Source organism: Vicugna pacos, chromosome 20, assembly GCF_048564905.1.
Source record: "Vicugna pacos chromosome 20, VicPac4, whole genome shotgun sequence".
Classification (NCBI taxonomy): Eukaryota; Metazoa; Chordata; class Mammalia; order Artiodactyla; family Camelidae; genus Vicugna; species Vicugna pacos.
Window position 1 is genome coordinate 23,988,204 of NC_133006.1, and position 15,317 is coordinate 24,003,520.

Consider the following 15,317-nt stretch of genomic DNA (forward strand, 5'->3'; position numbering starts at 1 on the left):
TTTTTTTCACACAGGCATCTCTAAAGACAACCAGAGAGCGTGCGGAACTATAGAACAGTGGAAGGTCCTTCTTCCGGTCCCTTGCGTCTGCGCTCTCGCAGCCCAGAAGGCGGGAGGCCTGGGTAGAGGGAAGCCGGGAACCGGAAGTGAAGGCAGATTCCCTCCTTCGTCTCTGTTGCCGCCGCCATACGTCTTCGCCTTGCCCAGGTAAGCCTTGGCCTTCGGTACCATCCACGTCCATCTGCGTTCCTCTGCGGCCATCCTGTCGCATGGGCTCCTGATAACCACAGTATAGGCTCTGGTCTGGTCGCTGGGGTCTGATTGGGTCATTACATCCATCGTTTGCATCTCTTTCGGGAGCAATAATTTTCAGGGGGAGGTAGGGAATCTAGGGGGTCAATCCAAGATGGTGGCTTCGTCGCCATTGTGTTTCCTTTGCTTTTCGCTCCTCCAGTGGACCCCTAATTTATCAGAGGCCCCAGCGACCGTGATAGGAGGTGTTATGCGTTCTCTGATCCTGGGCTTTGGGGGAAGGCGGGGCTCTTCTCACCTTCCCGCTTTTCTCTGAGCCCTTGGCCCGCGGTGGAAATAGTTGGCTTCTGGGCCTAGTTGGACTCTTACTTGTCCACCATTATTTGGAGCGCTGTCCAAATGTTGACGAGTGGTGTCATTGTGTTTTTCGGAAAGGAGTCGCCCCTGAGGAGTAGCCCAACGGTGCTGTGAGACCACTTGGCAAAGGTTCTGTTAGCTGGAACGAGAATACATCTTTCTCAATTATTATCTTTTTACTCATCGTATGAAGGAGTTTTTTCTGGCCGGGCCATTTCTCTGCCCCCCCCCCCCGCAATTAATTAAGGATTTCTTAAGCATCAGAAGGAGGTTACTGAGGACTGGGAGGCTGGAGTGCTGGGTGGGAGAGGTGGATGGCAGCCACATTATGTTTTCATTTTGAAAGGTAAGGGCTTTGCGCAATGACGACTTGAATCTATCACCCTTGACTGATGGCTGCTATGTTAGAGGTTGACGCTTTGAGATTGTAGGGAAAGCACCAAGGTCTTCCATTGAGGATTCTTTTTTTTTTTTTTTTTTTGGGGGTCATTTCCGTCTTCATTCTCCGCTTTCTTCAGTCATTAGTCATGTTTTGTTTTTCACGGGTTTTTTTCCCCTCACTACCGTCACATACCAAGACTATGTATAAGCTGGTCTTGCCCTTCCAACTTAGCGTTTTCTGCTTCTCCTATACTGTCTCCTTGGGAACCTGTGTCCTAACTACCTCCCTTGGGGCCACTTTCTCTATTATCTGTATTATGTTTGCCTTTTGCTATTATGTCTTGTTCCTTTGTTACTTTTCTTTCCAGGTAAATAAATGTTTCATAGTTTAGGGAGAGCAGGAAGCGTGTGGGTATAGAAAAGGCTGTGAAGGCCCAGCTCATGACTGATGAGTCTTCTCCCTGTTTTTTTTCCCCAGCTCTTCTGTCAGAAACTATTGTGTGTATTTTTTTCTGCTGTTCCTCAAGCCCCCACTCTCCTTCCTCCCTTGTCTTCGCTTATTCTGCGTGAACCTATCCAAAGACCCCTCCCCTTCTCCCCCTGCCGGCTCAGTTATGGCAGAGAACGATGTGGACAATGAGCTCTTAGACTATGAAGACGATGAGGTGGAAACAGCAGCTGGGGGAGATGGGGCTGAGGCCCCTGCCAAGAAGGATGTCAAGGGCTCCTACGTCTCCATTCACAGCTCTGGCTTTCGCGACTTCCTGCTCAAGCCAGAGTTGCTCCGGGCCATTGTTGACTGTGGCTTTGAGCATCCATCAGAAGGTAAATTTTCTGTTGGACAGAGTTAGGCACTGCTCTTTAAGGATACAAGAAATAGATATGGTTGTGGTTTCTCAGGTGATGCAGATTATATTTAGGATAGACGAAATAACTACCAAAAACTGTTTTAGCAATTGAAGAGGTTTATATAGGTTTTTTCATTCATGAGAGCGAGTAAGTACTAATCTAAAAGCAGCTTAAAGTCTGCCTTTCTCCTTGTCTGCTTGTTTTTAATTTTTGTCACTTTGATTTTTAATTTAAAATTGCTAGAGAGGAGCTGGTTGGAGCTGGCCAACTCTGGTCTCTGGAAACCTTTATGGATGGTTCAGAGATGGCTGGTTTCTAGATCAGGATCGAAGTCCTTCATTTTGTCCAAAGTTGCAGAGTTATGTGACCCAAAGCCTGACAACCTAAGTAGGAGAAATGGCCTGTGACAGGCATTCAGAAGTCATGGATTGTTCTAGATTAAGGAACATTAAGACAGGAGCACCTAGGGTGAGCAGTTGATAGGTGCAAGAGGGTTAGCAGGACTAGGGATGTGGAGCTGGAGGAGGCTAAAGCTAGAAGGAACTGGGGAGGTTTGATTTGGAGATCACTTTGAGGAAGCAGAGAGGTAGAAAAGATCTGGAAATTGACAAGAACCACTTAAGAACTGAGTGATGAGAAATGGGTTTGGCATGGTGGAAAAGGTGGTAGAGTGAAGTCTAATTCAACTTTTTTTCCCCCTGCTTCTAGTTCAGCATGAATGCATCCCTCAGGCCATCCTGGGAATGGATGTCCTATGCCAGGCCAAGTCAGGCATGGGAAAGACAGCAGTGTTTGTGCTGGCCACACTGCAACAACTGGAGCCAGTTACTGGGCAGGTACACTTGGGGAGAGTGTTGGGGAAGGGATTTTGGTTTGTAATGTTCGGGAAGGATGTTTTTGTCTCAGCTATGTGGTGCATTCAGAGCCATGAGGGCTTGTTGCTAAGATGAAGTTTATCATCCTTGATTGACAGCTATAGGGCACATGGGGTTAATGATCTAGATCTCAGAATTGTAGTCACTTGTGATCTGCCAGATGTGTTTTTGTGTCACAGCTGGTGAAGGGATACGGTATGTGTGTGTCTCCATCTACTCTTCCCCTTCCCCCTAGGTGTCTGTACTGGTGATGTGTCACACTCGGGAGTTGGCTTTCCAGATCAGCAAGGAGTATGAGCGCTTCTCTAAATACATGCCCAACGTCAAGGTGAGCCAGGGGGAATATTCTGGGAGAGTGAGGGTGTGGGGAGTTGGAGGCATTGGAGACTTGTTAGATCAGCGGTCTTCATGTCCCACCATGTGTTAAATACCCGTACACAAATCTCAGTTACATGTATCTTGCAACTTTGGTGTATAAGAGATTTATGTTTTAGGGCTCATTTGCATATGCGTTATAATTTCAGAGACGTTTGTTACATTCTTAATTTTGGAGAAGCTTTAGTTTGCACTGGTTTCTAACACATTGTATAAATACGCCTGTGCATTGTATAACCTAGATAGTCAATGTGTGGTTCCCAGACCCGTAGTTTCAGTGTCATTTGGCAGCCTACTGGAAATGCAGATTTCATGGGTCCCACCACAGACCTACTGAGTATGTATTCTAAGATTTTCAGGTAACTAGAGTTCGAGAAGCACCCATGTATATAACTTCTGCTCTCCTGGGGTGAAAAAACTGTATTTCTGTTCGGATTTTTAGAATTTTCTCCTCAATTGATTATTACTTTATATTTAAGACTAGGAACATTTGAGTAGTAGCCTTAATGTAGTAATGGTAGTTCCTGTGCATGATAAAAATGCTTAAATAATCCATAGGGCCTTATAATGAAAAGATTTGTATTCTTCTATCTAATTGTACTTCAGAGTACTGCTAGTTAACCTTTTTTTTTTTTTTTTAAGTTCTGATAGTTTTGTGAAACCAAGTATTTGGCACTGTTTTTTCAGTTTGTCAACTTACAGGCCTTTTTTACTTTTTTCACAAAATTATTTAGCTTGTTTACACTGTTCTTTCTCTCAGAATTTGAAAACTGTATTAATTGAAATTCTCTAAATACAGTCTGTATATATGTGCCTGTATTCTCACGTTGTCAATTTCATTAGCATTTACTTTCTGTCCTTTTAGCAAGCAGTCTCTGGGGGGGGTGTAATTAGGTTTATTTAATATTTTTTTTCTGGAGTTACTGGGGATTGAACCCAGGACCTTGTGCATGCTAAGCACACACTCTACCACTGAGCTATACCCTCCCCCTGCAAGCAGTCTTGATTGTAGGTTGATTCTAAAAGTTAATAACCGGGAAACAGTTTCCACTGTTAAGACTGGAAAAATTTATTGTTGAGCTCATTAGAGAGCTAGGATTGCACTTCCTCTATAGGTCTAACTCATCACCCTTGTGGACTCAAAAGAGGATGTTCTTGGTGTCAAGATCAAATACAAATTATCATGACATCGTCTTTAAGTTTTCTTTATTTTGCTCAAAATTATGCTTCAATGATTTGTTGAAGTGGTTGGGCTAGTTCTACAGAATGTCCTGTCTCTGGGTTTGTCTGGTTATTCCCTTGTGTTTTAACTTGTTCTTCCTTCCTAGTATTTCTTGTGAACTGAGATTTATATTTGAAAGCTTAACTCATTCAGGTTAAACATTTTTGGCGAGAATTCTTCATAAATGATGCCGTGTACCTCTTGTTTTGATGCATAACTGCTTGTCCCACAATTAGTGGTTTTAGACTTAGCCTAGAGTTAGGGTCATGACGGTCTGAACCCTTGATTGATCTTAACCCCCCTTGAACTAGAAAGCAGTTTTTGATGCTTTTTAATACTGTATTAAAGCCCAGATCCTCAGCAACTATTCCCCTAATGATTTTAACGTGGCGTGGTATGTTTAGCCTGAATCAGTAATTTCCTAGGATTTATGCAAAGGAGTTTAAAACTCTGGAGTTGGTTAGAAACACTTGATGTCCATGAGTTTTTTGTGGTACTTGACACTTTCGTGATTTCTTACTGTTCTCTCTCTCACTTTTTTCAAAAGGAGGTACTGGGGATTGAACCCAGGACCTCGTGCAGGCTAAGCTATCTCCCTGCCCCTAGCTCCCCCATCACACTGCAGCATGCACCCGCCCCCAGTTTTCACAATGACGCCCACCCTTAAGAGTCTTGGGGAGGAAGACTGTTAGATTAAGTCAGAAGAAGTAAATGCTAGTCCTGACTGTCCTGATCAGCCATATAACAGGAGAAGTCACTTTTGTTTCTTAGCTTCAGTGTTTGGAGAGTATGATAATTTTAAAGTAGACTTACGTTCCCTTTAGTCTGAAATATTCTAAAAATTGGTTTAGAGCAAACTGAAAGGATGGGAATGTTGGGGAGGTTGAATTCTTCCTTGTGAGATGCTGTTTTTCTCTGGGTTGGCAGGTCGCAGTGTTTTTTGGTGGTCTGTCTATCAAGAAGGATGAAGAGGTACTGAAGAAGAACTGCCCGCATATCGTCGTGGGGACCCCTGGCCGCATCCTAGCCCTGGCTCGAAATAAGAGCCTCAACCTCAAACACATTAAACACTTTATCTTGGATGAATGTGATAAGATGCTTGAACAGCTCGGTGAGTAGCAGTGCTGAGACTGGGCTAGTGATCTGGGAGTTGCCTTTTGGAGCCAAATGATGTTTATTTGCTACTGGAGCACTTTAGTGCCAGGACGACTCTTAATCTATCACCCATGACTGATGGCTCTGGCTTCCCTGGTCAGTCTTTGTTAGGCTTTTTAAGCAGCCTTGGTGATCAAGGGAAAGGGTGTTCTTCCCTTCTGTGACAGATGTTTATCTTTGAGAGGAGAAACTTTGCTGATTTTGGACATCAGTCACACATCTGTTCTTTTCTTTATAAGTCCCTGTAGTGGGTGTCATAGGGGAGAAAATTAAACTAGAAGAGGAGACAGTCTACTCCTGACATCCTGAGCTTACCACATGTTGTCAGAATTTATAGCTGAATAGATCTCTAGACTTAAGTTCTAGGATTAATACAGATAGTGTGGGAGTTGGTTTGGTGTGGTATTCTGGTGTGCTAAGTAGGGTTAAGAAAGATTTTTATAGGAACTCAAATTTGGTGAATGAGGAAGTAGGGATGGACATAGCCCCAGGGATAAGTGATTCCAGATGATCTTTGTCTATTCTAGATGGCAAGCTATAAGGTGGGCTCCAGGTAGAATGTCGTGTTTCCCTGACTGGATAGGACAGTGTGATCCAGAGGAAGTACGGAATGGACTCTGACAGCTGGAATGTGATAGGTGTGCCATATTTGTAGACAGCTGGGGCTCGGGGAGAGAGGAGTAAGAAGGGCCTTGTGAAGCATTTTTCAAAGAACTTACCTTTGTGAGCTGCAGTGGACTTTATCCCCATTTCATAGTTGTGGGCTTTGGGGTTTCATTTGATAGTTTGTATGGTTAAAAAACACAGAGCTGGAATCTGGCCCTAGATTCATTGTTCTTTCCACTGTGTTGTTATTTGGATATGACTTCATGGTGGTTGGAGAAAATACAGAGAGAGAGACCTGAGGCAAATCTTTCCTTGACATGAGACCTGCTTACCCATTTCTAGCAGTTCTACCTCATTGGGAAGCCTTTTGGTCTTTGTTTATAGTATATGCTTTTCTTCTCCTATAGTATTTTTTTTTCCTTTTCTCAGACATGCGTCGGGATGTCCAGGAAATTTTTCGCATGACCCCCCATGAGAAGCAGGTCATGATGTTCAGTGCTACCTTGAGCAAAGAGATTCGTCCAGTCTGCCGCAAGTTCATGCAAGACGTAAATACCCTTCTACCTTCTCTCCCTCCACTCCCCGCCCGCTGCCTCCTCCCCCTCCGCGCCCTCTTCCTCCAGACTCCCTTGTCCTTCAAGCGCCAAGAAGGGGGCACGTGCCCATTTGGGAGTGATGACGCCTTGAAGAGACACACAGAGGCAGAGACAGTTAGTGTTAGGGTCTGCGCGGGCGCCAGGGAAACTCCGGAAGACTTGGTCGGGTTAACGTGAGAGCGGGTAGTGTTCGACTTTTTTTTTTTCAATCACAGCATTTTTGAACCTCTTCTCCCTTTTTGGGGGGAGGGCAGGATTTTCTGCCCTACCACCCACCCATCGTCTCCTACATACCCCCTACAGCCACGCATCCTCAAGGTGGCATCAAGCATACAACTGGAGCCTTCTGCTCCCCCAAACTCATAACCTCCCGGTGGCAGGAGAGCAAGAGAGGGACAGACAGATGGCAGGGCATGTCCAAAAGAAGAGCAAACAGCACAAATGAATCTGCTCCCTCCCCACCTCCAGGGGTGGGGGCCTTTGGCACCTCAATCCCCGAGTCCCTACTCCTTCCTACCCGTACCTCCTCGCACCCATCCGGAACCTCGGTTGATGTGAGCCGGCGGCAGAGAAGCACCGTGGCACGGCGGGGGAATGCAGACGGCACCGGCGGTGGATGGCGGCAGCGGAGGCCGCGGGGAACCTGACCAGGAAGCCGAGGACCAAAACCAGCCTCTTTTTCCGTTCCCGGTTTTTTTCCTGAATCCAAGGCGTGCCGTGCTCCCCGTTTCCCTTCATTTGTGTTGGGGGGCGGGGTGTTCTGAATGGGGTGGTAGATTTTTTTTTTCTTCTTTCATACACTTTTTTAATACTCAGAGGGATATGGGAAAGGTAAAGTGAGGAGCTCCACTTGGATGTAACCAGGTGGGTGTTAGGGTCTGGGGCTAAGCGGGGCCAGTTGTATAAGCAGTGGAGTGTGTTCTTTCCCTCCCTGCTCTGCTCCTTCCCGAGGGAAGATGACTCTTTATCTGTAGCTATGCTTGGGACTCAGATGTTGAAGGAGGCCATGAAACTTCTCTTTGGAAAGCCTACCTTTGCTAGTCTGCCTCCTAGGGTTGGGCTTCTGGTTTTCTCCCATGACACATACATTCTTTACTGAAATCTTAGACCCTGGGTCTTCATGTTAAATACATACCCAAGTTAGTGAAGAGTGCTAGGGAAGTTGGGCTTTGGAGTTGAGTTGCCAATTTCCGTCTTTTTTTAATGCTGCTTTCCTTCCCTTCAAGGGTTGTGTGTGTGTGTGTGGCAGGGGTGTGTCTGTTTTAGGATGAGTGAATAACTGCTGCTCTGAATTTGCTTCTTAGCGCCAGTTATTGATACCTTCCATGTAATACTGTAGATGATTTGATTCTTAGTTGAGAGATCAGTTTCATCTAAAACTTCCCTTTTAGTCTGAGGGCAAGTTGCTCATCTTGAATAATTTTTGCCTGTCTTTTCATGGCATTTTGACTTGAAATGTCCATTGAAGCATTCTGATCTTAAAGACATCCACTTCCCAATAGGGATATGTTTCTCCTAGTTGAGAGAATTCTCAAATGGAGCAGTCCTTGTCCCCTCCCCCATATTATAACCAGCTCTGACGGAGTTATTCTGACCTCGAGTCACTGTTTCCTGTCATTTCTCAGGTGTTTGGATTATGTTCTCACTTTAAGAATCATCTCCCATTGTTTTCTTTCTTCCACCACCTCCATTTGAGGTAATGGCATTTTGCCGTTGGGTGGTTGCACTATGCCTTTTCCTCCCTGCAAAGTTCTTTCCCATGACAATTTTCAGTTGGGCAGTCTTAAAACTCAACTGATAGGAATGAAATTAGATCTAACGTGGGAAAGACCACATTAAAATGTGGGTACTTTTGGGGGTGGGGTTGGGTTTTCAATCTTCTCTCTTCTCCCCATCCCCCCATGGGGTGTATTGGAGATCAGCTTCCTCCACCCCCCCCAGGTTTAACCCCCCCACTCTGCCCTCCTCCCGTTCCCCACCCCCTGCCTCCCCCCTCCCCCCCAGCCAATGGAGATCTTCGTGGATGATGAGACGAAGCTGACGCTGCATGGGTTGCAGCAGTACTACGTGAAACTGAAGGACAACGAGAAGAACCGGAAACTCTTTGACCTTCTGGATGTCCTTGAATTCAACCAGGTCAGTTGTTCAGGGTCCAGTAGGGAAGATGAGCAGAAACGTGTGTTATATACCCTTTCATTGAGGAAACCATGTATGTTGTGTAAAAGAGAGAGGTGGAACAATCCTCTTAAATGAAATTCTGTTAAGTGAGAAAAAAGTGTCTTTTGTGGGGCTGAGCAAGAGCAAGGTGGGAACTGCTTTTCTGTTCCAAGGCTGGCACAGACACATTCTCAACAAAATTAATTTCAAGTAAAATCTTGAAGAGTTTTTATAAGTTGGTAAAAGTCCCAAGATACATTAGGCCTGTTGGGTTCTTAAATTTGTTTCTTGTACTACTTGCTGAGGGAGAAGTGTTCTGTCACTCTACCTGTTGTGTGATTTGTTTGCATTAAAAGCTACTTTCTAGAGTTAGGATAGTCCTTACATTTGATGTTTTGGTGAGTGAGAAAGTTGGTCTTTCCAGACCTTAGTTCTAATTTTTACACTCTCTCATGAGGTGGCTTCTTTTGTCTCCTAATATGTCTGGTAATTTTGGTTACTGTTTTCGTTACCTTCTCTGTAGCATGTCTTGTCTGCTCAGGAAAAATTAGAGCCAAGAGGGAAAGGCTATGAAAGGCTATATTATACTTAGAGCAGAAGAGGAAACGTGATGGGGACTAAGGAATTCTTTCAGAAGAGTATAATTTCTGAAAACTCTTGCATATAATCTCTTACACACCCACATGGACCCACATCCACCAATCTCATACACACACACACACACACACACACACACACACACACACACACAGGTGGTGATATTTGTGAAGTCTGTGCAGCGTTGCATCGCCTTGGCCCAGCTTCTGGTGGAGCAGAACTTCCCAGCCATTGCCATCCACCGTGGGATGCCCCAGGAGGAGAGGTGAGTCAGAGATGGGGAAGATGTTTTGTGTCCTTGAAAGTAAGAGAGACCCTTGTGAGAAGGGAAACTCAACATTTTTGTTTTATTTTATTTTTTTTTTACTTTCTTTCTCACAAAGGCTTTCTCGGTATCAGCAGTTTAAAGATTTTCAACGACGAATTCTTGTGGCCACCAACCTGTTTGGCCGAGGCATGGACATCGAGCGGGTGAACATTGCCTTTAACTACGACATGCCTGAAGATTCCGACACCTACCTGCATCGGGTAAGCCCCACACCCAGGAGGGCATCCGAGTATCCTCTCCCATCTCCTTAGTTTCTATTATCTTTTCATCCCTTACATCTTCATTCCCCTTTTGATTGTCTTCATTCTTCGGGGGTGTACAGATGTTATCTGTCTCCTTCCAGGTGGCCAGAGCTGGCCGGTTTGGCACCAAGGGCTTGGCCATTACATTTGTGTCAGATGAGAATGATGCCAAGATCCTCAATGATGTGCAGGATCGCTTTGAAGTCAATATTAGTGAGCTGCCTGATGAGATAGACATCTCCTCCTACAGTGAGTATTGATCTCATGAAACTGGCTCCCCCAGCTCTTTAGATTCTCCTTGTTACTTAGTGGGTCTTTACTTAAAGCCCCTGGTGCATAGTGGACACTTGACAAATTCATTATCCATTCCCTTCCCCCCACCCCCACCCCATCCATCTTGATGCCCTGTTGGGATGTTTAATTTAAAGACTTCTATATGAGGTCTCTTCTCATCAAATGATTTCTCTTTCTTAACTCCCAAATCTATTCTCTGACCCACACACTATACAAACATCTGCATGTGTTGGGGAGGGGTGGGTGTTTTTGCCAACCTTGCTTTTTCCTTTTCATGCCTCATTCTAACTGCCATGTTTTTTCTTCAGTTGAACAGACGCGGTAGAGAATTCACCCACCCATTCTGGAATGTGACAGTCCATCCCTTTTCAGGAGATGACACCAGGCATGGGGATGAAGGAGACACTACTGCCACCTGCCCCTGACAACCCCAGCCCCCACCCCATGGCTTCCCTCTTTTGCATCACCACCACTCCTAATCCCCCCACTTCCTGATTTGTCAATTTTTTTTAACAAAACTAAAAAACATATGTGTCTGTGGTATCTGTAAGCGCTCCGTCCCTTTATTGGATTTGGGGTGAGATTTTAGGGCGTAATCCAGAGTAAGTTCCTGTAGGGACTGTGCGCTACTGTGGGGCCAAGGTCAGTGGGAGGTGTCAAACTGGGGGATGTGACTGAAAAGACTGCAGAGGCCGTGATTCCTCACTGCTTTCCATATCCTGGCCCTTTGTGGAGGATTCCATTTTCTTAGTGGCTGGGAGAGGCCGGGGTGTTCCTGATTGAAGGGCTGGGGAGAGTGGTATGCAGTATTGCCAGTGTTGGAGGGTGAAGTGCAAACTGGTGGAAAGCTTAGGCGTCTCCTCCCGGGCTCTCCCTGTGTCTCATCTGCTCTTTCAGCTTCTGGATCTTGAGCACTAGGGCCTGGACTTCCCAGGCCCCCTCTTGACCTTCCAGCAGGGCCTGGTATAGCTCCAACTGCTGTTCCAGCAACTCCTCAGCCTGGGCCAGCTCATCTGTGGGATGAGGCTGGGGGTCCTGGGAGAGGGAGCATTAGGGAGGGAGCATCAACTAGGGCAGGAGGCTGAGGCTCACTGAAAGGAATTATGTGTCTTTCCAGTTTTTCAACCTCATTAGTTTTAAGGTCCTCTACTGCAGAGCCAAGGTTAACTTCCTGTCTTAGGCATAGGCCTGGGGCTGGATGGGAGAGCAATTAGAGATCACAGCCCATGGGCTATGACTTGACTCCCTGTGCAGCATGTGGGGTTATGGGAAGGGGAGGACTTGCTGTCCCAACCCACCCCAAAGAAATAGTTAACTGTTAGGGGAAATTCCTGTTCAAGGACTTCGTGGGCTGTGAGGAGGGAAGGGTGCGGTAGAGGGTCCCCTGAGGTCTGGAGTGGTCTGGGGGCAGGGAAAGTTCCGGGAAACTGGGTTGGGACTAGGCAACAAGCACCTGGGTTACGGGTAGTGTCTGCTTTCAGCTGGCCTTTGTTACGGGATGAGATGGAGGTGATTCCCTGTACCCCCCCAGTACAAATTTGCCCTCCAGCCTCACTCTTGGTCCACTTACCCTGGGGGGTGACATCTTCCCACTGCCTTGTAGAGCTGGTCTCTTCTGTACTTGCCTTGGGATCTTGGGAGAAGCGCCTCCAGGAGCCCTGAAGTGCATAGGGCCAGGATGGCAGGAGGAGGAGGCGGCAGCAATGTCCAGAGAGCCAGGGCAGAGGGAAGACCATGGCGGGTGAGGCAGGGAACTGGTCTCCGGGCTGTAGCCTCGCTTCAGTGCCTGGCCCTGCCCCTGCCCTGCTCTGCTGCACCTACCCACCTCCTAACCTGGCCCCAGAGTCCAGGAACTCATGTTCCCTGATGTGAAAATGTTCCTGCCAGGGTAGGCAGTACCTTAGAATTCTGGTGCCTAGCCTACTGCATGTCTAATGTCTTTTTTCTTAGAATGTGTTCTCATTCCTCTCAATTCTGCAAGGTAGGAATTACACTACTGGTTTGCAAATGAAATGCTCAGTTTCATTCAGCACTCACTGATTCAGCAAATACCAGTTAGAGCCCGCTCTGGACCAGATGTGCTCAAGACTCTACAGCTGGTTGGTGGAAAATCCTGGAGGATTCATGACCAGGTCTCTGACTTGAAAGCTCATACTTGTCCTGGCTCAAGTATTGATTGATTCTCCCTTTATTTCCCTTTCCTGTTCTTGCTGTCCCAGAGGGACCTTTTTTTCTTGCCCCTGTTGTACATTGCACGTTGTACGGGGTTACCTTCTCTGGTAAGTCTGGACACCGTACGCTGGGACACTGGTACAGGTTTCAAGCTTTGTTGAACTAGTTAGCCCTCCCATCAAAGATGCACTAGAACAAAAGCCCTGTTCACCCATTGTGTGTGAACCTTGTGTATACATATTGGACTTTCTGCAGTGTGTCCTGAAATGTCCTATTGTGGCTGAAGGGCACAGCCACAGCCCTGTGGGCAGAGGTGGCTCATAGGGAGTAGATGGTTCCAGCTTTGGTCACCTGGGAAAAGGCAGGTCCTCAGAAAAACATGCTTCAGAAAGCAAGATTGCTGGAGAGTGGACAGCTTCTGGCCAGCTCACTATCTGGGACATCACACTGAATTCAGAGGGAAGATTGCCTCTGTCATGGTGTGGGGATCTGGGAACCAGGGAGGGAGACCTTCCCGGAGGTCAGTGGTTTTTAACCTTGGGGGACTGAAACACCTTTAGATGAGGTCAGAGACCTCAAGTTCCCCATTGGCTAGCAGGTTCCCACTTTTCAGTGAAAGAAGAACCAAGAATCCCTGTAAAATTTTGGAGGAGAGAAGCTCTCTCGTTTCTTAAGTGATAGGGTTATGCATGGTTCATTTTTGAATTGCAATGTATTCACAGCTTTAAGGCTTAATTATTGGGACATAAGAGGCTCAAACTACTGTTGCTACAGATATGGGAAACTATCTAGTATAAGGTTAAACAACCCACAGTAACACTGAAGCAAAACTAACCTCGTTTATAAATTAAAGGCAAGATCAGCAGCTATTAAGAAAATAAATGAAACTTCTATAGGGCAATCAAAATGATGCACTAGTAACAAAATGTCCTTCCTGAAAACTGGACATTTCAACCATCTGAACTTCTATTTTAGGTTATGAGTTACAAAATGGACTAACACCCAATAATTTACAGTAGGTCATTCTAAGCCATAAGAATCTGTGTGTCGGAGCCAGCCGACAATCGATCAGGTCCAGAAACCTGTGCTGCAGGACTGAGAAAAGAAAGACAAGACTAAAAGGAAGACAAGACTAAAAGGTGGGGCGGAGAGGGTCTCACTCTAGCCCGCAAGACGCTAGGTCAAGAGTGGACCTCGAGTTTATTTCCAGCAGTTAATTTATATGCTTTTAACCCATAGGCAATGGTATCGTTTTTATGATCTATTAGCAATGTGTACTAAAATCATTAACTTGTGTATTGTTACATACATCATTATTGTTTATAGTTCTCATCAATCAAGACTAACCGTTCCCCAAGAGCTAACATCATTAATTACGGTTATTGTTCCTCTAGGCTAACATCGTGACTTGTGTATTGGTAACTCAGGTGATTGTTACTAAGATCACTAACTTGTGTGACCTGTATCTCTCTTTCCAGAAGCCCCTGTTCTTAATAACTCAATGGCATCAAGATGTTTTTCCGACTCCAAATGCACCTGCTGTTTTTCTAACAAAGGGGTGGTGGGACAGAGATGTCTTTGCTCAATCAGCCTTAGAGCCCTGACGCCCCGCACTCTGGGAGTTTAGGCCCAGTTTCTGTGCTCGGCAGCCCTCAGGTCATGAGCGGCACCCCGCATCTGTGGATCTGGCTTTGTTCGTCTGTGGGAATTAAAGAAAAGGCTAGTATTTGGGTTAGTTCAAATCTGTTGGGTAAGCTGGGATCTCACAATCATGGAAATGAAGGAATGAAGATAGATAAATGTTTAAACCTAGATTTACGTTACTGTGTATATTTTTTTGTTACTTCTGAGTGTTTAGTAGTCTCCCTCTCACCCCCCATTTATATGAAAAGGCTTTGTTTATGTCTAGTAGAGCCTTAATCAAATGAGGGCTCTGGCCTGGCCTCTGCAGGAGGTGCCTGTCTTCAGCCAGGGACAAGCAGACGATTATGGGAAGCATCAACCACAAGGTCAAGGGATTGTCGAGCTCCCTGAGGCCAGTGTACCGATGCCGCCCTTTAATATTGCATCTTACCTGGCAGATTGGCAGGACTAGGGTGACTGACATGAATCATAGCCTTCATGTGAAACTCTTGTGGAGCTGGTTTCCTAGATATATTGAAGTCCACCCATTACATTAATGTGAGAGCTTACTGACTGTCAGAGACCCTGTTGGCCACTTTTTGTTCCTGTCACAGGTGACCTTCATGATAACTTTTGAAGAGCGCTTTCTCATTTCACGTTTTTTTTGCATGTGGATGTTCAGTTGTTCCAGCAACATTTGTATGTTCTATTTCTGGGTTCTCTATTCTGTTTCGTTGATCTATTTGTGTACTCTTTCACCAATACCACACTGCCTTGATTACTGTAGCTTTATAGGAAGTCTTGAACTCAGACACTGTCTTCAAGTGTCCACTGACTTTGTTCTCTTATGGTGTGATGGCTCTTTTGCCTCTCCATATAAACTTTAGAATCAGTTTATCAGTACAGACATACCTTGGAGATATTATGCATTTGGTTCCAGATCACTGCAATAAAGCAAGTCACATGAATTTTTTGGTTTCCCAGTGTATAGAAAAGTTATATTTACACTATACTGTAGTTTATTAAGTGTATAATAGCAGTCTGTCTAGAAAAAAAATGTACAAGGGAGTAAGGTATAGCTTAGTTAGAGTGCATGCTTAGCATGCATAAGGTCCTGGTTTCAATCCCCAGTATCTCCATTAAAAAATAAATACATAAATATATAAATAATCAATCTAATTACCTCCCCCCCCCAAAGATTTTAAAAATAAAAACTAAAAAACAATGTACATACCT

The 15,317-nt window shown here is 45.5% G+C and overlaps 2 protein-coding genes and 2 non-coding genes across 4 annotated transcripts; 3 read left to right on the plus strand and 1 right to left on the minus strand.

Moving 5' to 3' along the window:
• Positions 1–62: 62 nt before the first annotated feature.
• DDX39B (DExD-box helicase 39B) lies at positions 63–10,814 on the plus strand. The gene is made up of 11 exons (XM_006215310.2): positions 63–207; positions 1,469–1,815; positions 2,548–2,675; positions 2,950–3,042; positions 5,239–5,422; positions 6,502–6,620; positions 8,673–8,804; positions 9,578–9,687; positions 9,806–9,950; positions 10,094–10,241; positions 10,595–10,814. Exons 2-11 carry the CDS (start codon positions 1,605–1,607, stop codon positions 10,609–10,611), a joined length of 1,287 nt encoding a protein of 428 aa, XP_006215372.1. The 5' UTR covers positions 63–207; positions 1,469–1,604; the 3' UTR covers positions 10,612–10,814.
• On the plus strand, positions 930–1,007 carry LOC116284516 (small nucleolar RNA SNORD83). The gene has a single exon (XR_004194303.1). It is a non-coding gene; the product is annotated as a small nucleolar RNA SNORD83 (small nucleolar RNA).
• On the plus strand, positions 5,474–5,550 carry LOC116284517 (small nucleolar RNA SNORD83). The gene has a single exon (XR_004194304.1). It is a non-coding gene; the product is annotated as a small nucleolar RNA SNORD83 (small nucleolar RNA).
• A 321-nt stretch (positions 10,815–11,135) lies between the features above and the next one.
• On the minus strand, positions 11,136–12,022 carry MCCD1 (mitochondrial coiled-coil domain 1). The gene is given in 3 exon segments (XM_006215411.3): positions 11,136–11,321; positions 11,857–11,887; positions 11,889–12,022. Coding segments are annotated over 3 exon segments (351 nt in total).
• Positions 12,023–15,317: the final 3,295 nt, after the last annotated feature.

Coding starts and splice junctions, on each gene's coding strand:
- DDX39B (XM_006215310.2), top strand. CDS start 1,605: ATGGCAGAGAACGATGTGGACAATGAGCTCTTAGACTATGAAGACGAT. Junction 9,688..9,805: donor GGGATGCCCCAGGAGGAGAG/GTGAGTCAGAGA, acceptor TTTCTCACAAAG/GCTTTCTCGGTATCAGCAGT. Junction 9,951..10,093: donor CCGACACCTACCTGCATCGG/GTAAGCCCCACA, acceptor GTCTCCTTCCAG/GTGGCCAGAGCTGGCCGGTT.